This window comes from Oryzias latipes, chromosome 11 (assembly GCF_002234675.1).
Source record: "Oryzias latipes chromosome 11, ASM223467v1".
Classification (NCBI taxonomy): domain Eukaryota; kingdom Metazoa; phylum Chordata; class Actinopteri; order Beloniformes; family Adrianichthyidae; genus Oryzias; species Oryzias latipes.
Window position 1 is genome coordinate 17,103,229 of NC_019869.2, and position 21,330 is coordinate 17,124,558.

The window sequence follows — 21,330 nt, forward strand, 5'->3', positions numbered from 1 at the left end:
AACATAGAAAAATACAAATCTACTCACAGCTTTTGATGTCTGCTCTGACTGCTTCCCTTCTTTGTTCTTCAAGTCTGAGTTTTCTAAAAAAACAAAAGTTATAATAACCTATGAAATAATTACAAATAGAAAGTTTTCATCATTTTGAAAAATCACTGCTCTATGCAGCATCTTCTGAATTACTGGTCGACTGAGAAAAAGGAGAAACGGACATGGAGAAGAAAATAATCTTGCATCCTTTACCTTGCTCTTCGATGCATTTCTCCTTGTAACTCGACAGACAGTCCCAATTGCAGAAGAGCTCCACGTTGTAGTCATTATTTCTGTGGTGAAGCATGTCTGACATGGGCAGGTAATTTTGGCACTTGTGGCACTGATAGTATATGTCCGTTCTCTGCAAAAAGATTGAGGCTGATGCTTTTTGGCTGCAGAAATAGCTTCCAAAGCTTCCATTCTGTTATTTTTGTCACCTCTTTGAATTCTTCTAGACATTTAGTGTCACAGAGGACTTTGGTAGCGTCGATCAGCTTCAGTCTGAGGGGTTTCTTGCAGCACGTGGCGCCGCAGGACAAGCAGACACCCATGTTGACCCTGCAGAAATCTTCCAAGCACGCGTCGCTGCAAAAGTTGTGGATGGCGTCATCAAGGTCCACCTCATGACTTGTCTGCAGAGAACCAACATGAACCAAATGAACAAAGACTTGCATGTGCACTCTGCTAAAGCTAAAGGTGAGAGCGCAGTTCGTCTCACACTGCAGGTTTTGTTGCACAGGCTGCAGCGTGATGGGGGGATCTGGGGGGATATTGTTGTGGATTTGCTGTGGACAGACTTCCGTATTCGAAAGTGTTTTGTCTTAAAATAACACAAACAGGTGGTGCTGCAAAATTCTTTTGTTGTCCCCCTAAGGTCCACGACTGCCATGACGAGGTCAAGAGGCTTGGAGATCTTCCTGTTACAGAGGAAGAGGAGGTCAAACTTTGATTGTGTCACACAAGGAGATGTTGACTAAGCAAGACTTCGGGAACCATTTTAGCTTTTCTTCTAAACCTCTGTAACTTAATTGACTTTAATATGAGACTAGACTCTTTTGCATGAAAATGACTCACTTTAAACAGAGGTGACATTTCTTTGAGGCTCCACCGTTGGCTGAAAACCTCTTGAACAGGCATAGTTTAGAGCAGAAAACATCCTCAAAGCCCTTCTTCTGGTAGGCAGTGTGGCCCCGCATCATAGTCTTCTTGCAGTTGGAGCAGCTCATCTGCAATTTCTGACATTCAATACAAGAAGAGACAACTCTGATTAAGATTTGTCCTGATTTTGATAAAACGTGTCTCGTTTTTACTTAAATTTTGACAGTTGCTTTCAAATCTACAAACAAAAAAAGGTCAATTTAACCAAAACAAAATCCATGAGTTACATCCAAGCACCTTTTTTTATTTTATTTTATCCTCCAGATGCAGGTCTGCAGTATTTAAAGACCCACTCTGATGAAAACTGTGTATTTGGTGTTTTTAACATGTTCTTGTGGCATTTTTCTCTCTTACTAGAGGACAGATATAAAGAAAATTAATCCTAAAAATCCATTTCTTGATTCAAATCGTTGTGAATCAGGTGCAGACAAAAAAAATGTCATTGGAAAAATATTGTATTTTTTGTGTCAAAAAATACACTGGGTGGGCCACAAGCTGCTCTGCTCCATTCGGATTATTAAATCATTACATAAAATATTCATTAAAACAAGTGTTCAAACCTGCCTCTGTACATGTGGGAGTTTCCTCTGTGGGTGAGGCTGTTGAATCCCTCTGCTTTCTGGTGTGGAGGTCAGGCTGATCCTCCACCAACTGAGGGTCCCCTGAAGGCCTTGGAGGGTGAAGCAAAGCCTTTAGCTCCTCCTGCGTTTCAACAGTACAAATTGAACATGCGTTGAATTTGTGATGCACATTCAGAGAAATGATGCTGACTGAAGTTTGCTGTTAAATACAGTAGGGATGTTGAAAATGTTTGATATTAGCAGACATGTCTAAAGGAGTCAGACACTTACGACACTTAGCTTTGGAAGCAGAATTTTCACTTCCTTTATCATTAAAGGAAACTTTTTCCCTAAAAAACAAAAATCAGGAAATGTATGATACAGTTCTTTGTTAACATGAGTGCATTTCCTGTTTCCTTTTATGACATTTCATCAGGTTAAACTCACCCTTACTGAAGGAGGATGACAATGTACTATACTTGTCAGCCTCTGCATTTTCAGGAACTTTTTCGTTCACATACTGTTCATTCGCGTTGTGGTCTCCTGAGGTGTCTTTCTCCGTCCCACATTGAGCCTCGCTGACCTCCTTTACCACATCTCCACCATGATTCGCTGGGCCTTCAGAACCTGCATCTGAATCATCCATAGCCTCATCTGCTCCATTTCCCACATCCTCATCGTTACTGCTGTCCGTTTCAAAGTTCATATCAAAGTCCACGTGCATGTCCTTGTCATCATCACTGAAACAAATCGCTGTGTCTTTGCTGTGAGCTGGAGCGTCGACGACTTTTTCTGCTGCCGTTTCCTTTAAACTTTCAATAGTTTTCGTGTTTTGTGCTTCCATTTGATCGTCTCCATTCTGGCTCCTCTTCCTTTTTTGCTTGCCTGGGTTCTTTGAAGAGGAACTTTTCCTTTTTTTAGCTGCTGACGAGAATGGATTTGTAAGAAAAAGAAGCACTCAACTTTTAAAAAAGAATACTGAACATCTCCACCTGAACCACCTAAGGCTGATAAAATGGTTTTCACATCTATGTATGCCTTACTGGTTATGAAAAAGGAGCGTTACCATGGCAACCTTACTTTTTTTTTTTTAAAACACCAGTTGTGGCTTTGGGAAACTCCAATTAAAAAAAAATTATAAACCAAAGTATTGCAGTAACTTGTAGTTCATATTGGGGCCAATAATGGATTTAAAGAATGTAATTTTTGGATTCCCTTTAAAGTTTAAATGGGGATTCAGGCATCTGTCAACTGATTAATGTGCAGTGCTGGGGTTAAGATGAGAGTATTGAACATTTTAATAGAGACTACTGCACAGATTTTGTGTTACACACCTCTCTCCTGAGCAGCATCTTCAGATTTTCCTGTCTTTGTCGCACTGTTCTTCTCAGTAACTGGAAGCAGTTGATCTTTAGATACAAATGAAGTAATTAAAGCTCAAAATAGATTACTTTGATGACATGCTTGTTATTAGGGTCCATGCATGTAAACTATTGTGGTTAGGAAAGTAGTTTGGAGCCCTTATACACCTGTTCTTTGGTCATTAACACATACCTGGTATCTCGATCTCACCCAAAGACTTTCCTTTAAAGATTTCCAAAGATCCAGTGCTTACTGCTGAAAGCAGTTCCAGGATTCTTGCGATGTCCGCCGATGCCTCAGGAGTCTGGTAGTACTCTCTCTGAGTCGGAATGTCACGACCCAACAGTTTGGCTAACTGACCGAGCTCCTCGTTCCCCAAAACCAGAATCTGGAAAACCATTTTCACATACTTGCGGAAAAAAGCAGACTTGAGGTTCTCCGTCTGCCTTGCACCACAGCGACTCACAAACATCTTGGTGATGGTGGCCATACTGTAGGTGCTTAACATGGAGGCCGACGGCTTGGCGAATAAATAGGGATTATTTTCATGGACGCCACAAACTCCTCTCTTCTCTACTAGCAGTTCGGTCGCAGAGAGCAGATCGGGAGTAAGGACAATGACTATCTTTTTGTCCTTCTGGTTGGCAACATTGATTTTTACTGTTCTCTTTGCCAAAATCTGCTCAAACTCACAAAGAGTAGTATTCTCATCCTCCCTTCTTTCCTGGAATGACTTAAGAGTCACATGTGCCATTTCTACCCCGTTCAGAAATGAAATAAAGGCAATTATCCCCCTGAGAAGGGCAGTATAAACAGGGGCACTTCCAAAGTTAGTCAGGGTTTCGGCCGCAGAGGCTACTGTCTCCTGGGTGAACTGGTACAGAACTTGTACGTCTTGAATAAACGGTATGGTTGACAGGCTGGAGATAATCGTCTGAACTGCATTTTTCGCTGGCCATTCCTCCAGACAGAGTTTCATAAATTCCTTGGACTCCCGCGCCGCTTCTCTGTCCCCGTCGCCATTCAGACTCATGGCGTATTTAATGTCAGCCAGCTTCCTCAGAGAGTTTGCGATCTCCGCTGTGGCTCTCTGAGAGTACTTGGGGTCTTTGTCGGAACCAGTTACTTTTTTCACAGCTTCAAGGAGACCTGGGAAGTTCTGGGGTTTCAGAGCTTCTTCAAAACGGTTTATACACTTTTCCTGTAATATCAGTAGAAGTCTCCCCATCTGTCTGAGCCTGCGTCTAACGTGTGTGTCTTTCCATTTACCCTTGAATGTGGAGAATATACACTGCGCCAGCTGCAGCAGGTAAGGATCCTTCAAGACCTCACGGCCAACTTCATCCTCTTTTAATGCTTCCAAAAATTTCTTCATGTCGGACGATATGCACTTGGGGTCTATTAACCTCGCAGCCACCCCAGCCAAGATCTGACTGCTGCCTCGTGCTGGGGGGTTTGAAACCTTTGAGGGACAGTTCTGCATGTGTTGCCATAAGGTTTTCCGACAGAACATGTCTTTACAATAAATACAAACTGCAAAGGTTTCGAGAGAAGACTTGCTCAGTTTTTTCCTGATTTTCAACTCCCCTTGTCGAGTCTTCAAGACGTGCTTGTTGTGCATCTGGTTGCCTTTGTTTCTGAGCTTTGCCAGCTCTCTTTTGCGTTCTTTGCTGTTGCGGCGCAGTTTGAACACCTCGGCGATCTCAGGCACTTGGGCTATGTGGGTCTTCAAGTGGCGAGACATTTTGCCCTTAGGTTCCCCACAAACAAAGCAGAAATTCTTTGTGGTGCATCGCAAGTCTTGGGTGACGGAGTCAGAATCGTCCAAACTGGGAAGTCCTTCACTTTCAGAAGACGCTTCAGACCTGGAGAAGCTCTCATGAAAGTTTGAGTCTTCATCGCCGTAGGAGTATTCATACGAAGAGGATTCAGCAGAGTCTTCCTCCTGAAATGAATGACAAAGATGTTTTACACAACTTAAAAACAGAGGAAAACCTTCAGTCAATTTCCCAGCAGGCCTCTCTTCAGCAACATTTCATTGAAATGCAGAAAAAAAAATCTTGTTTGACATGCCTATAGGACAAATTCTATATGGAACGATGAGACAAAAATAAATGTTTGCATGCTTTTACATCTGCCTAACAGTGATGGACGTATGATGATGTGGGGTAGCTTCAAAACCAAGACGCCGTGGCTGGTTGAAAATGAACGAAAAGATTATTAAGAGATCCTAGAACAGTTACAGCTAAACATATTTGTCCAATATAACAGTCGGTTAAGCTTTTCGACACATTTCTAACAAAACCTGCTCAACCTTTGTTGCAGCACAAAAAGTCAAAGAGGACTTTGCAGCTGGAATTAAACCTCTGAATGCAAAAGCAGCGAAGGCTTGATCTGGAAAAGGAACTTTTTCGTCAAATAAAAGAAAACAAACAAACAAACCAACAGTTTTATCCAGCGGGACAAGTGCAGCATCATTGGAATCCATTTCCAGTAGGTTTGCCTTTGTGTCAGTTTCCTCCTGTTTTAAAGCATTTTCTAACAAATCTTTATCTTTTAGGAGTCCAGGGTTTATTTTGTCAGTTTTATTTGAGTTTACCCTTATAGTAAATTGATCACCATATTTTGGTATCGTATTTTTAGCACAATCACAGTGATGTGACTTTTATATTATTCAGCCACTCAGTATTAACACATTTGACATAAAACCTCACAAAAAACTGAGTCTAAGCAAAATATTTTCCTTAAAAAAAAAATAATTACAAACACAATTTAACAAAAAAAAGAAAAACAAAAAAACAAAACAAAAGAAAAACACAAATAATTTATCATAAGACCCTGTGACACTCTGGCATATTGTTCCTTTTCTCGAAAACAACCGGGATAGGCTCCACCAACCCTGTGACCCCAAAGTGGACTAAGTAGGTTCAGTAATTGATGAATTTATCAGAAGTATTAGAAATAAAACAAATATCCCAACAGGTAAAACCACATCTCATTTTAAAAGCAGTCAGCGAGTCTTTAAAACGCCAGGAATGTCCTTTAAAATTGATTATGGGATTTAGATGCTCCCTCATCTCTTACAGGTCAATGCCATTTCATTTCATTGTGTCAAGACAAAACTAAAGGAAAAATAAATAAACGCACCTCTGAGCGCCACGGATAGAATCTGTTTCCATAGTTAAAAGTTATTTCCTCTCCTGGTGATATTTTCTTCAGAGCAAAAAGACACAAATGCGGTTTCCCTTCATAGACGACCGTCTTCAGTTCACAGGAGGGGTTTTTCTGCTCATCGTTCACAAACCTCCCAAGGGAGCCGTCTTCTGCTGAAGCATCAACACTGCAAAAAGACAAAAAAGTGAAAGGTGATGGGTATTGTACAGGTTTTAAATTTAATGTTTGAACCAAGTACCATGAGTTTCAGGTACATTGAGGCTCAGTAAATATCAATAAAAACTTACCACCAGTTTGTTCTGTTCCATGAAAAGTTAAATATGTAATTTTCTACAGTGTCATCATGTTTGCCTTCACCCCGAGCAAAGATGTTCCCCCGATACTCTACGACAAACGAGGATGGTTCAATGGATTCACATGTGAACAGACCTTTTCCTGGAAAAGTTCAAACAAACCTTTAGATTTTCTCCATTTCTGAAGCTTGAAACACTACCTGCACAACCTTACACTTCTAGTCTTCAACAGTCACAGCACGTTTAGATATTTAAGGATCTTCAAGTTCGAGGAGCAGATTTCTTTAGAAATATCTCTTTCTGGTCGTTAACAGAACAAATGCCACAGACTGTGACATGGCGCACATTACACACCTTTGAAGGAGTCAATGAACTTCTCCTGCAGGAAGCTCTTGTCCCTGCGACTCTTTATGTGCTCCAGCGCGTCCTCCTCCGCTCTCAGCTTCAGCTCCACATCCTCTGTAGAAACACATCACCATTATAAATGTCTTTATGTTCAAGCACCTATTAACGTCTAAATTCAGATTTATATGCATCTGAAATACTTCCAGGATTTGGTTTTGGATAATAAATTAATTAAACCAAACAGTTTTAATCAAGATTTTGACACATTCTTACTGACAGCACAAAAAAAATAAAACAATAAGACGAATGTAACTAAATAGTGATGTCCTTTAATTTTAGGGAAGGTGTCATCTTTAGTCTTTTACTCCAAAACTTTACTTCCATCGCTCAACATTTACTAAATACAGTGGTATGACAAGGTTTGGGCACCCCTGGTAATTTTCAAGATTTTTCTTCATAAATCATTGGTTGTTTGGATCATCAATTTTAGTTAAATATATCATATAGCAGATGAACACAGTGATATTTGAGAAGTGAAATGAAGTTTATTGGATTTAAAGAAACTGTGCTATAATTACTTAAACAAAAATAGGCAGGAGCGTCAATTTGGGCCCGCTTGTTGTTTTATTGATTAGACTCCCTTTAGCAATAATTATTGGAACACAGAATTTGTATTATAAGCTCATTGACCCTTGACCTACATACACATGTGAAGCCAATCATGAGAAGAGGTATTTAAGGTGGCCAAGAGCAAGTTTTTCTCCTCTTTGCATCTTCTCTGAAGAATGTCAACATGGGAACCCCAAAACAGCTGTCAGATGATCTGAAAACAAAGATTGTTCAACATCATAGTTTAGGTGAAGGATCCAAAAAGCTCGCTAAGAGATTTCAACTGTCAATTTCCACTGTGAGGAATATAGTGAGAAAATGGAAGACCACAGGCACAGTTCAAGCAAAGGCCTCAGATAGGCAGAGGCGAAGGATGGGGAGAACAATCAAACTCAACCCACAGACCAGCTCCAAAGACCTACAACGATATCCGGCTGCAGATGGTGTCACTGTGCATCGTTCAACCATTCAGCGCACTTTGCACAAGGAGATGCTGTATGGAAGAGCAATGTGAAAGAAGCCTTTTCTGCGCACATGCCACAAACAGAGTCGTTTGAGGTATGCTAAAGCACATTTGGATAAGCCAGCTTCATTTTGGAATAAGGTGCTGTGGACTGATGGAACTAAAATGGAGTTATTTGGACATAACAAGGGGCGGTATGCTTGCTGAAAAAAGAACACATCATTCCAAGACAAACACTTACTTCCCACAGTCAAATTAGGTGGCGGTTCCATCATGCTTTGGGGCTGTGTGGTCAGTGCAGGTACTGGAAATCTTGTCAAAGTTGAAGGTTGCATGGATTCCAGTCAGGATCAGCAGATTCTTACAAACAATGTTTAAGAATCCGTGACAAAGTTGAAGTTGCGCCGGGGCTGGATACTTCAACAAGACAATGACCCTAAACACTGCTCTAATTCTACAAAGGCATCCATGCAGAGGAAAAAGTACAATGTTCTGGAATGGCCATCTCAGTCCCCAGACCTGAATATTATAAAAAATCTGTGGTGTGATTTAAAGCGAGCTGTCCATGCTCGGAAGCCATCAAATCTGACTAAACTGGAGATGTTTAGCAAAGAGGAATGGTCCAAAATACCTTCAACCAGAATCCAGGCCCTTATTGGAAGCTACAGGAAGCGACTGGAGGCTGTTATTTCTGCAAAAGGAGGATCTACTAAATGTTGATAGCATGTTTCTGTTGGAGTGCCCAAATTTACGCACCTGCCTATTTTTGTTTAAGTAATTATAGCACAGTTTCTTTAAATCCAATAAACTTCATTTCAGTTCTCAAATATCACTGTGTTCATCTGCTATATGATATATTTAACTGAAATTGATGATCCAAACAACCAATGATTTATGAAGAAAAATCTTGAAAATTATCAGGGGTGCCCAAACTTTCTCATACCACTGTATTAAGTAATTAACGCTTCACTGTTACCGTATATATTTCTGATAAATTTTATATCAAAATAAAATGTGTTAAGAGGTCAGGAGGAGAAGAACCAAAAATGCTGTTTGAAAAAGCTTGAAGAAGCTACCAGGGGAAGCCACAAGCTCCCTGCTATGCTCCATTCTGATGTATCCACTTATAAAAGATTAGATCCATAAACGTCGTCATTTTCCTCATATGAACTGCCATCTTGCTCAGAACTGTACAGCTGGATAGCTACAATATTGCTCACCAATTTTGTTGCACTGGTAATATTAGGTTAGGTTGGGCTTGTGAGGGGCTGTAACCTAGCAGGAGAGCGTATAGACAGATGGATGATGGCTAGAGGGTGAGCTTACTCTGTGCCACCAGTCCCGCCCACAACACAGAGGTGAATTTCTAATGAATTCCTGCCGCTCTGCAGAAACTATGTCCAAGAAAACGACATACGTTTTGGGATTTTGGCTAAAAACGGAATAATCGTTACTAAAAGACCACTGGGAACGCTTTGACAATAAATCAAGAGACTGTAAGTCTTTTAAAGTTTGGTGATATACTTGTGTCCTCATTTTAACAGAGAAAACAGATTCATTTGGAATGATTTTCACAACCTTTTTTCTGAAGTAAAAAAAGGGCTTTGTTCGTGTCTTCTTTGGCTCCACCCCTCCCAAGGTTCTTCGGCTGCTTGTCTGGCTCTAGAACATCTTAAAGTAAAGGTTAATAAAGCAGAGGGTATGTCATCCTAAAGGAATAAAGGAATTGCTTCGCCACCTTAAGTGGGTTGCTTACCTTCAATCTCAATGTCCTCTAGAGATTTTCCTTTGACTCTCTCCAGTGAGCCTTTTTCCATCGCTAACAGTAGTTTAGCAATTTTTGCCAGCTCAACCGCTGCCTCTGGATTTCGGTAATAATGCCGATCAGTCTGGATTTCATGGCCCAGGAGCATAGAGAGATACTCAAGTTCATCATTTTCCAGACTGAGGATCTGGAAAATCCTTGCAGTGTGGTAGTGGAATTGCCCTGATGTGAGATGTTCTGGTTTGCTTGCATGATACAGGTGTGAAAAATCCTGGATGCAGCCTCTCCCACCATAGTGTCCTGTAGCAGAACCGTCTGGCTTTGCGAACAGGAGGGGATTGTCCTTGTGCACACCATATAACACCCTCTTGCTGATTAGCAGTGTTAGCGCACTGACGAGCTGAGAGGTCAACAGAATGGGAACGCTCCGGCCGGTCTCGCCCGAAATGTTAACCGTGACGAAGTGATTGAACAACACCTGGGGGGAGTCGTCCCTCTCCTGGAAAGACCTCAGGGTCAGTTTTGAAACGTTCAGACTGAACGGGTTTAAGAGCATCGCCTGTGTGAGTGTCAGCTTGGATAGTGAGATGAAGGCCTGAGCGTTTTCATGGGCTGTCAAGCTTTCAACAGCGGAGGCAGATGAATTCTCCAGGTAGGTGTGGAGACGCTGCACGTCCTGTGTGAACGGGATTGTGGACAGACTGCTGACCTTTTGGTTGCTCGACTGGGAGATGCTTTTCGGAGGAGGGCGTTCAAGCCACTCTTTCTCACACAGTTCCAAAAATGCGCTGACATCTTCCTTCGTTTCCTCCTTGCTTTTGGACCGATTGAGGAAGATGTGGCCAATCTTCTTGAGGGACTCGGCTATTTTCAAAGCACGGCCTGGCTTGTTGTAGGTTTGAATTTTTACATTAAAGTCAGCCAGGGCTTTTACGACCTTCAAAACTTTTCCAAAGTGTTTGGGTTGAAATGCATCTTCTAGTTTTAAAATGCTTTTCTCATGCAGCCTAAACAGGAGTCTCCCCATGTCCCTCAGCCTCCTCCGGATATAATCCTCTTTGCCGGGATCACTTCCATGCTCCTCTATCAGACTCAGAGCAAGCTGGATGAGCGCGTCATCATTCTGAAGGACGAGTGTAATCTCATCCTGCTTCATGGACGACAGTATCCGTGTGACATCATGTGGAACTTTTTGCTCCATTTCCCAACTGTCAGGAGGAACATCCCCAGGTCTTCCTGCTCTACGAACCGCAGCCACCGTTGATTTTCTCTTGACACACATGACGACGTGCGAGTGGGTGTCTACATTTACGATCATGCCTTTACAGTATGGGCAGTGCACATATTTCTTTGTTTTCACAGTCTTTGTTTTCGGGCGATGTAACAGTTTCAGGGATCCGCGTTTGGTTGTCAACACTTTCTGATTGTGTTCGTGGTTCCCTCTGCTCCGTAATACGTTCAGCAGTCCCTTTCGCTCCGAGGAGCCTTTGGGCAAAGCCAGAGCCTCTGCGATTTCCGGCTCCTCCGCAGCGTGTTTTTGAAAGTGACGGGACAGTTTGGCTTTGCCTTTGCCGCATACATAGCAGTAATTTTTAGTGGTAAAAGTTTGGTTGTGCTCCTCTGATTCATCCTCAGTGCTTTTACCGTCCCCATCCGAGGGGCGGCCCCCCTTCTTTCTCATCATCTCTTTAAACTCCGAGCTGAACTCAAAATCAGAAGAAGCTCTGCTGTCACTGTCGGAGCAGGACATCTCACGGTAGGAGATGGGGGTGGCGATGCTCTGAAATGTGATATTTAAGGAAAATAATTCAAATAAACTCATCTGCATTATAGAAATGAGGTGCCAATTATTTCTATGAAAACAGTCTTTCATCACTTCCAAACTTAACCCAGTAAAAAAATATTTACAGGCATTTAAATTCATTTGGAATTAAGATGTTTTTTTAAAATCCACAAAAGATTTACAACATGCTATTTTTAAAATAATACATTTTTAGATAGCATTGATTATAATATGTTGGGTAATTTGGAAAGTTGTTTTCCACAACAAATTAGTTTAGGATGCAAAGAAAAAACTGGCATGACTGTTGAGTACAAAAACACCTTATTTACCCATTGCTCCAATTCTGAGTCACATATTTTTCACATAGTGTGACTGTATTATAGAATTTTAGTTAACAACAGGTTTTTTATTCTTTCAATACCACAAGTAGTCATTAAAAATGAATAACATTAGATGAGTTATTCTTACCATAAAAATTTATGCCAAAGGTTTTTGAGATTTCATGGAGTGATTCTTTTTTTAATAAGCAGGAGAAGCCCCTTTACTGCCCCTAGTGAAATAATGATGAACTACAGAGCCGAAAATTTGGACCAAATTGTATACAATGGGGTTTTTAAGTAAAGGTTGGATCATGCTAATGAGAAAGGGTTCACAGAAATGCTTCAAATATGATATGAATCATTATGTAGGGTTAAGAGTCAAGCATCCCATGTCCGTGTCAAAATTCACACAATTTTATAAAATAATATAGAAAATGTTACAGACTACAGTCTACTTGGGTTTTGGTCTCATTTAGTTTTGGTCAAGTTTGCTGTGTATTTCATAAAGTTAACAAATATTGTTTTGTGTAGGTGTTGGTAGGGGTGTGACGATAACCACATCACCGCCTGTCATTAAACACACTCATCTTTGCTGATAATTGACTTTTTCTGCTAGTCCTGTGTTCAGACTTCAAGGGTTTCTGGGGGAAACCTTTTATTACTGTTCTCCTTGACTCCCTGCACCGGGCCTCTCACCTCTTGCGCTGCATGTGGCTCTCACTCCCTCTTAGAGCCGTGCGTGGCACGCGGCTCCCTCTTCTCTCGCACACACTTGTGCGGTTTCAGAAGCACATACACATCCCACAAATTTACTGCATTCTAATTATTAATTTCCATTGTATTAATTTCCATTACAAGCTGCGTGTGTTCTTGAGTGCGCGACACGAGGAGGATTTTGTGTGTGAGTGTGTGTTGGTGGGAGATGGTCGGGTTTAGATTTCGATGAACATCACTACATGTTTTGTTTGAGAACTATTTTGTGCAGCGCAAAGTTAAGTGTCTGTATAAACAAAGGTGGAGCCACCTGCCCAGTGTTCTTCATGGGTGTCAGGCTTCATGGCTACCGGAAAGGTGACAAAGTGTCTGCAGTCTGTTTATTACTGGGTAATATATAATATTCTGAGAAGATGTCTGTACCAGAGAGCACAGGGGAAGGCTCGCTTGCAGCTCGAGAGCGGCCTGCTGCAGAAAAATCAACACGCCCCCCATCAACACACTTGTGTGCACTCCTTCCTCCTACACACGCAGCGCACTCACACACACATACACAGAGTCATTCTACCTGTGTAGTTAGTTCATTAGATAGGTAGTAGTTAGTTGTTACTGCTATTTGTTAATAAAGAAAACTGCGTTGTAATTGTACTTATTTCCAACGCGACCGCCGGGAGATTTTGTGGGGTTTTTTTTGTTTTGTTTTCTTTTTTTGGTAGGGGTGGGTGCGGTTACCCGCGACACTGCGCCCCCTGCTGGTTCATCACCGCGGTGTTCAAAAATCCCACACCGTCACGGCTCTAGGTGTTGGTCAAAATAATCCTTCAAAGATTTAGAACAGCTTTGCTCCTATTTCAGTGAAGTTTTAGTCCCGAATCCTGATTCTCTTATTTTAATGAACTGCTGGCTATTAAAAAGGACATGCTGACAGCATCAAATGATCATAAAGAAGCAGAGAAAATACAAAAATCCAGGTGAGGAATAACTCAGAAAGCGTCATTTCTACTTAGCCAAAATTTGCATTCCTGTTTTTTTGTTTGTTTGTTTTTTTATCAAACACTAGAACAGATGACATTTTTAAGTTGGATTAGTTGGATTTGTCATCTCCCTAAAATAAATCTTGAACCTTTGATATAATTTCAGATAATCCCATGAAAATTTAGAATCTGTTGCTTTAGGATGCCTTGTATGTTTTAATTTCTAAAAGACTAACGTTTTTGCTTTTATAAGTAAAATATTAGGAGGAACAGGGTTTGATTCTAGCACGGTCAATTGAATTCCTCTACTAATTAAGTAATTTTGGGTAAAGACCCACTCCGTTGAAAATGGCATTTTTCTGCTGTATTTCCTTCATTTCAAATCATGAATCAGGAGCTGATGAAAAAATGCTGTTTGAGAAAGAGCTTATTTGGGACGTAGAAAATATGTTGGGTGGGCCACAAGATGCCTGCTCTGTTTAAACAGAGAGGTCTCAGCCAGTGAGAGGGGAAGAGGTAGGAAGGTACTCTCTCCACAATTCACACCTGAATTTCTAAAGAACTACTAACCGCTCTGCAGATACTATGTCCTTGAAAATCACCTTTTTTCTTTTTTTACTTTTGGCATAATTATAATTAAAAGACCAGTAAGAACACTTTTACAATAAATAAAAAGATGATCTGAGTCGGACTTTGAACATATTTACAAAAATACATATTTTTTTAAAAAGGTAAAATATTGTAAAGCTGTTTATTAGAAATCTGTGCTGTCGTTTCAAGATTAAAGTTTTCCTTACCCTTCTGTTTCTTGGTGTTGATGAAAAAGGATTTGAGTTTGAAGCTTTTATTTCTTCACTGAACTCCTATTATGTCAGAAAAAAACACTCAGTTTAACAATCCTTGAAAATGACTGAAAAGCCTCAAGACAATTAACTTTTTTCAAAGTAAAGTTAAAAACTTTAGGGCAGACACCGTTTCCTCATTAGACTGAAGGAGTATCACAAAACAAAAACACATTTTCTCTCATCTAAACTCCCCATGACGACTGAAAAAAGACAAAAAACTCAGGCAATTAGAACTTTTTTTCCATTTTTAAATTTATAAAATTTTCATCTGATCTGCTCTGCTAATCTCATACATTTGTGAGATTTAAAGTCGTAAATTTACGACTTTAAATGTCCTAAATTTACGAGAAAAAAGTCATATGTATAAGACTTTTTTTCTTGTAAATTTACTTTTTTTCCTGGTAGCCCTACAACTCTGTTGTACTAAAAAAACAACAACATCAAAACAAAAGTAATTTTTTCTTAAATTTGGCAGCACAGACCTGTAGGAGTTTATTAAAAAAAAAAAAAACTGAAATATCTAAAAATGAAAATCTATGAGGATCTAAGTATTTGTTAACTAGTCAAAATACTAAAGTGAAAGGTAAATATTGACAACAGAAAACTGTAACAAGAGCCTCTGGGTTTAATTTGAGATCAAATTCAGAGTTGTACCTCTGAGCGCCACGAGTCCCCCCAGGCCCCGTAGCTGTATGTGATCTCCTCTCCTGCAGAGATGTCCTCTGCAGCGAATAAACACAAGTGTGGCTTTCCCCCAAACTCAATCTTCTTCATTATACAGTTTGGACTCACATGGTCATTATTCACTAGTCTTCCAAGAGTCTGGTCCTCTTTGGAAGCATCAATACTAAAAAAAAAAAAAAAAAAAAAAAAAAAAACTTTATTTGATGGACTCTTCCTACAACACCAATTATGAAGCTCTGAATAAAGTTTGCTTTATGATAAATGTATTGAAAATATACAGATTTCTCTTCTGTGACAGAGTTACGAAACTAACTTACCACCATTGTTCTCCCTTCCATGAGAACTCAAACAGGGACCTGTTCAGATCTGGACACGTCCTCTCAGGCCTCAAGTCTCGTTCAAAGATTTGGCCTCGATACTCCACAACAAACATGGAGCGTTTGATGGTTTTAAGGGTGAAGACACCTTTTCCTTAAAAAGGTCAATATTAGAAAGAAATTAGCATTTCCAACAGGCAGCCTTTGCTCCACTCATACTATCAACTCACTAAGTTTTGGGTTTAAAAATTAACTTTTTTTTTTAGAAAGTTGGAAATAAAAAAATAAAAATTGTGAATATGACTAAGCAAAAAGGTCCTTCGCCGTTAACTTTAGACAATTAGTACAAAAGACTTCTTGGTTTCTGTTTTAAAAAAAAGGATTTTGTTCTAAAATAAACAGAAATATCCTCAAAAATACAAACAAACTTCGTACCTTTAAAGGAGTTTATAAATCGTTGTTCTAGACAGGGTTTGTCTCTGCCATCAGCAATATGATTCAGAGCATCCTGCTCAGGAGTCACGAGGGGTTCCTGCTTCTCCATGACAGCTGGATCCATTTGTTCTTGTTCCTTTTTATAAAAATTATAAAACAAATAAACCCAATGAGCACAGCAACTAAATACGTACATCAAATATAAACAACTTACAAAAAAGTAGCAAATAATAACTGTTAAAGCTGTAATTTTTTTTAAGTTTGATTGTGATAAAATATTCCACACTTTTTGAAAATGGTTTTGTTTATAAAAAACCCACCACAATTCTGTTCATTTTGAAAATGGAATATCAGAGAAACAGCTATATAAGACTCTAACAGGCCGCGGGATAGATCCTGTGACCAATGCAAACTGTGTGTGAAACATGCAGATCATAGATGGAAAGAAAATCATTGCACAACATCAAAATACTTTGTGGATTTATCAGCTGTGTTGCAAGAAAAATGTTTTTGTCAAACCACTTTTTAAGTAAAACTACTCCTGCACCTGTGTAGAATGACATAGTTATTACAAATAAAGTAGGGCTGAGGTTAAAAGTTATGTTTGTAAGTCAGAGTCCATGCCAATAAAACCTGCTTATGAAAGTTAAACATTTTTATTTATAGGTTTCTTTTTGACTGTTTTACGCATTTTTAGCAATGGCAGAACTCTGCGTTTATCAAATATATACTTTGGTTTAAAATCCCAAAATTAAATATCTTTTTTTTAAATACGTTTATCAAATTTTAAGAACTTTTTTAGAAGGGAGAAGAGAGGGAAGTCTAGTCCATCACCATTTTTGTTTTTGCCTAGTTTCCAATTTATTATGAAAATGTTATTTTTCCGTTTTCATGTTTTTAATCACAAAGATCGTGATGCTTTCTTTATTAAAAACATGCTTTAATTATGGAAACATTTTATATTCACAAAAGCAGATCCAAAACAGTATTTCAATCATAAACTGATAAGAACCACAAAGAAAAGTTTCTGTGTGTCTGAGTGTGGCACCAAACCTTCGAACAGGGTAAGTAATGAGCTCAAACAATGTTCAAATTTCCTGTAGCGACTTCAAAAAACAAAGCAATAAATCAAGCTTAACTTGACTTAAATTAATGATCACTATATTCTGCCACGGCCTGGCGACATGTCCAGGGTGTCCCCAGCCTTTGCCCACAAGTGATTGGGATAGGCTCCGGCAACCCCGTGACCCCGAATGGAAACAAACAGTTCAGAAGATGAATGAATGAATCACTATATTTAATTAAGCAAATCTGACTGAAGTGCATCTTTGTTTGTTGTCTGTTTTTTTTAATGTATCTATGCGTTTCATCATTTCTGTAATGAGTTTAATAAATCTTTTTTTATTATTATATTAACTACAATTAATAGTAGAAATAAATCAAAATGGATGATGGAAAGCCTGAACTTTTATCACTTATAACAGAACAGGGGGGTATTCCAGGAAGCATGTTTAAACTAGCCTGACTTTAAGCCTGAACTCTGGCTGAAATCCGCCTGAACTTGCTTACCTGGGGTATGTTGGTTCCAAAAGACCGGATATGAGTTGGCGTAATTACGCTCGACTTGGTAACCCTGGGTTAATGCACGTGCATGTCAAGTACATAAAGACATTCTCAATGGATCGCCGATTTCTGGAGTCACCATGGAAACGCGTGGAAAAAAAGAAAGTGCTATACTTCGGTGAGACGGAGTCTGAGGTTTTAATGATGGCGTATGAAGATTATACGTCCATAAAAAAGTAATATGGCTGCATCATCAAAAGAAAGAGTTTCTGCTTGTAGTAAGAACAGACAAAGTAAACGCACAAGTTTCTGATCTTATTTCAATTTTCCTTGTGACGCATATATATATATATATTAGGGTTGGGCGATGTCCCCTAATTTGGCCGTTGACGATGTTTGCTGTCAACCATCGGGATGGACGATGACATCGTCGGGGGGGGGGGGGGGGGGGTATTTTTACATTTTTCGTTCTTATATAACTGCTATTCGTTATTTTGCTTTTTTCATTCTATTTCCCAACTAATGGTTAATCCGCGATGATCCAGTATAAACTGAGGGAAGTGACTTTAACAGAAAAAGTAACAAGCAAAATAGAAAAGAAGTAGTCCGCTCCCGCACTTAACTAGCGAAGTGGACCGGCGGAGCGCGGATTTACAGCTTTATGTTTGATGGGAAGGGGGGGGGGGGTACATGAGCGGTATGTGTGGGAGATTTAAGACTGCGATCCGTCCCGCAGCTCCAAAGCTAATCATGTTGTTAGCCCGTGTGTTAGCATACTGCTAATCCTGGCTACGTCCAGAAAAAGCATTGACCACACGGATTAAAATTCAAATGATGAGCGAACAGGTGTTTCATAATAACCGTAACATTATTAAAAGCACGTTTAGAAGATCGTCTCGTATTTTACCGAGCTGACGTCAATGTATATAGCCGCTCGGCGCTGTTATCGTTTTGTATTGAACTGTTACCTTCAATAAAGTTTGGAAAAAAAGCCGCTCGGCGGAAGTTGTATCCTCTTCCGGTTTTCAAACTGCGCATGTGCGAATACTGCGCGTGTGCGAATGATTTATTCCGACCGAAATTGTGACCTTAGTGAACGTTTTTATATTCTGAAAAAAATTTTCTGGGCCCATGTACACGGTTGGATTCTAATCCGACCATTGATCCCATCAGGATATTTTGTACATGTAACCGCGGCTTATGGTGTCGACGCGCAACGTGGCGGGGGCGTGGCATCACGATGGTGGTCTCTCCATCGGGATGTCAGTCACCCATCACGATGGACGATGATATCGTCCATCGGCACAACCCTAATATATATATATATATATATATATATATATATATATATATATATATATATATATATATATATATATATATATATATATATATATATATATATATATATATATGTGTGTGTGTGTGTGTGTGTATTTATCTAACTAAATGTCATATTACTCCAATTCAATTAATATTTTTTCCATCTTAATTATATTTCTTGATCTCCCATATATCTAAGTATGAGCCGGCAGATATGCTCATTTTTATAACAATAAAAAGGCCGGGGGAAAAATGCACATAGTGCACAACTTCATTAAAGAATTTTCCGTCAATGTCATTACAGTAGAAACTGGTATGGGTGCTATATAAACTAATCATCCTCTCCTTCACTCTTACTCATAGTGCAGAGCAATGAGCACAGTAGGAATAAACAACTCAGCAAAACATGGCACAACACAGTAAAACAGCTAAACAACTAAACACATTTGGTCAAAAACCCACACTTAAATAAAAATCCGTCCAGACAGGCAAAGGAAATGGTATCCCACAATCCTTTGCGGTGCCGATCTAACAGCAGGACCAACGTTACACCTACTTAATTTAATTAATTTGAATGAAAGTAAAATAACTGTCTGAAAACTGTGTGTTATTTTTAAACTGACTTAAACAAATGATTTATCTTAACTGAAGCAAATAATTAAGTTAGATCAAAGTAAAGAAGTTTAATTTTCCAACATCCATATGTGATCTTATCATCCCCTCACGGTGAAAAAAGTATTATCTGAGCTTCTTCATCCACTAAATCATCTTCAAATGGACACGCCATGCTGCTTCACCTCTCTGTAAACAAACTGACCTTCAACTAAACCTGCTCCCGACCAGGTTATGTTCAGAGCATGAGTTGCCATGGCAACTTAACCTACCCTGAAACATACCTCCATTTCTGGAACCGAAAACTGAGGTTATCAACTTCCTTAGCCTCAAACTTATCGTGGGAGCTAGCATAACCTGCTTTCTGGAATGCCCCCCAAGAACTTCAGCAATGTTTGTAAACAATCTCTTCAAAACATACAAAGGCTAAAAAAAAAAACTATCAACATCTGTAAATCTTTAGAGCTGGACATAAACCACTCTCACAGTTTTTCATGTTTTTCTTCCGGGGATTTTTGTGTGTTTTTAATGTCCTTTTTAAGTATACTCCTTTTCCATTTTGCACAGTAATCAAGAATAATTGCGTCTAAACAGTTGAGCCATGCTGTTTTTGCATTTTATTTGAGCTGCATTGTGGAGTGTGTATTTCGAAACATTCAAATTAACACAAAAACAATCCCTGCTGGGGAAAATTTTTAAATAAATAAAAGTAAACGTCCACAAATTGCTGGAAGAAGAAGGGTGAAGCCTAAAAACTACAAGGCTTCCTTTGTGCTTTTATAGTAGTTATAAAATGCTGCAAAGATACACAATACAGATAAATTGTGATAATGAAGAGCAAATAATTAATTTTAACGAAAGCTTAATTTATTTACTTTGCTCAAATGTCGCAGCAGCTAGCTGAGCTTCATATTATTTTGATCTGTGTGAAAATGCTAGGCTAGTAGTAGTTCATTAGCAAACAGAAGGTATTTTATTATTGGCATGTCGTCATTCTGCTTACTTATCTTCATTCAGTTAAATATATCACCTTTGCACTAAATAACATTTACCTGCGCTTTAAAATGTCTTCATATAACCGAAAAGGTTTCCAGGAAGAAGGGATAAATATACAGCCATGTGCATTTTCACCCACTCCAGCCAACGGCTCGGGGGACAGTAACGATGGAAGTTCTCCACCAATGGCTGTGAAGCCCTCGTGAGCGACAGCGCTTATAGCCTATCACTGATTGAAACGTCACAGACAAGTCCCGACAGTGAAAAATCAACGACGATTTACAACTTGATCATGGGAGGGCAGTGGAGAACCAGAAGAATAGGGGCGAGTTTTAGGGACACTAAGGGCAGAAGATGCTACATTGTGATGTTGCTCGTCCCAAAACACACATCACCTAGAATACTTGTTATACTGTTGTTGACAGTAGCCCTTCCCGCCTTAGTCTAGCTAGCCCTTGTGCTATCCTAGGCACTTTAACATTGGGAGTTGGGTCATCTAGGCCCCACAAGACAGTGCGGTGAACCTTTTTTCTTTTGTGGTCTTCACTGGTGTCCATGGATTACATGAAATCCTCTTCACCTTTATCCACCTGTCATTGTAGGAATAACACGTCAATGTAAGAAAGGGGGGTAGGATCGAACAAGGGTTACAGTTGGGGCTGGCACATGGACATACTGCAAAGCGCCCCCTATGGGGGGAAGGGACCTTATGCACCTGATGGTTCTCTTTGGAAAAACACCAGACTAGTTTTTGGTCTGGCAGTTCTTCTAAATAAAAGTATGATATTGCTTTTTTCTTTTGACCGGCGAGTTTCTATGAACATTTTAAAAGTGCAGCATATTTACTCTTAAGTAAACCTTTAAACGCCCAAAAAGGAAGATTGTATTTTCTGTTGTTAACTTATGTCACTTTGGTAGATTTTCCACCTTTTTCCTTCTTACTTCAAATGTCTACAGCAACACATGAATAATAACATTACTAAAATGGTTTGCTATCCATTA

At 39.5% G+C, this 21,330-nt stretch overlaps 1 protein-coding gene across 5 annotated transcripts in view; it reads right to left on the reverse strand.

The window, feature by feature from the left end:
* LOC101157550 overlaps positions 1 to 20,494 on the reverse strand; it is a 38,015-nt gene extending 17,521 nt beyond the window's left edge. For 3 of the 5 annotated variants that reach the window (XM_023959972.1, XM_023959973.1, XM_023959971.1), the window contains exons 1-20: positions 20,385 to 20,492; positions 15,835 to 15,970; positions 15,400 to 15,553; positions 15,053 to 15,245; positions 14,351 to 14,416; positions 9,754 to 11,542; positions 9,576 to 9,668; positions 6,935 to 7,039; positions 6,575 to 6,722; positions 6,261 to 6,453; positions 3,306 to 5,058; positions 3,086 to 3,160; positions 2,199 to 2,672; positions 2,043 to 2,101; positions 1,756 to 1,893; positions 1,108 to 1,268; positions 752 to 950; positions 471 to 665; positions 244 to 394; positions 28 to 83 (exon numbers count right to left, since the gene is read on the reverse strand). In XM_023959972.1, coding sequence (XP_023815740.1) covers positions 28 to 83; positions 244 to 394; positions 471 to 665; positions 752 to 950; positions 1,108 to 1,268; positions 1,756 to 1,893; positions 2,043 to 2,101; positions 2,199 to 2,672; positions 3,086 to 3,160; positions 3,306 to 5,058; positions 6,261 to 6,453; positions 6,575 to 6,722; positions 6,935 to 7,039; positions 9,576 to 9,668; positions 9,754 to 11,542; positions 14,351 to 14,416; positions 15,053 to 15,245; positions 15,400 to 15,553; positions 15,835 to 15,958 — 6,126 coding nt within the window. In that variant the 5' untranslated portion in view covers positions 15,959 to 15,970; positions 20,385 to 20,492. Of the gene's footprint in view, positions 1 to 27; positions 84 to 243; positions 395 to 470; positions 666 to 751; positions 951 to 1,107; positions 1,269 to 1,755; positions 1,894 to 2,042; positions 2,102 to 2,198; positions 2,673 to 3,085; positions 3,161 to 3,305; positions 5,059 to 6,260; positions 6,454 to 6,574; positions 6,723 to 6,934; positions 7,040 to 9,575; positions 9,669 to 9,753; positions 11,543 to 14,350; positions 14,417 to 15,052; positions 15,246 to 15,399; positions 15,554 to 15,834; positions 15,971 to 20,384 lie in introns of those variants that run through there. The other 2 variants (XR_002874158.1, XM_023959974.1) reach the window with 2 other exon arrangements.
* Positions 20,495 to 21,330: the final 836 nt, after the last annotated feature.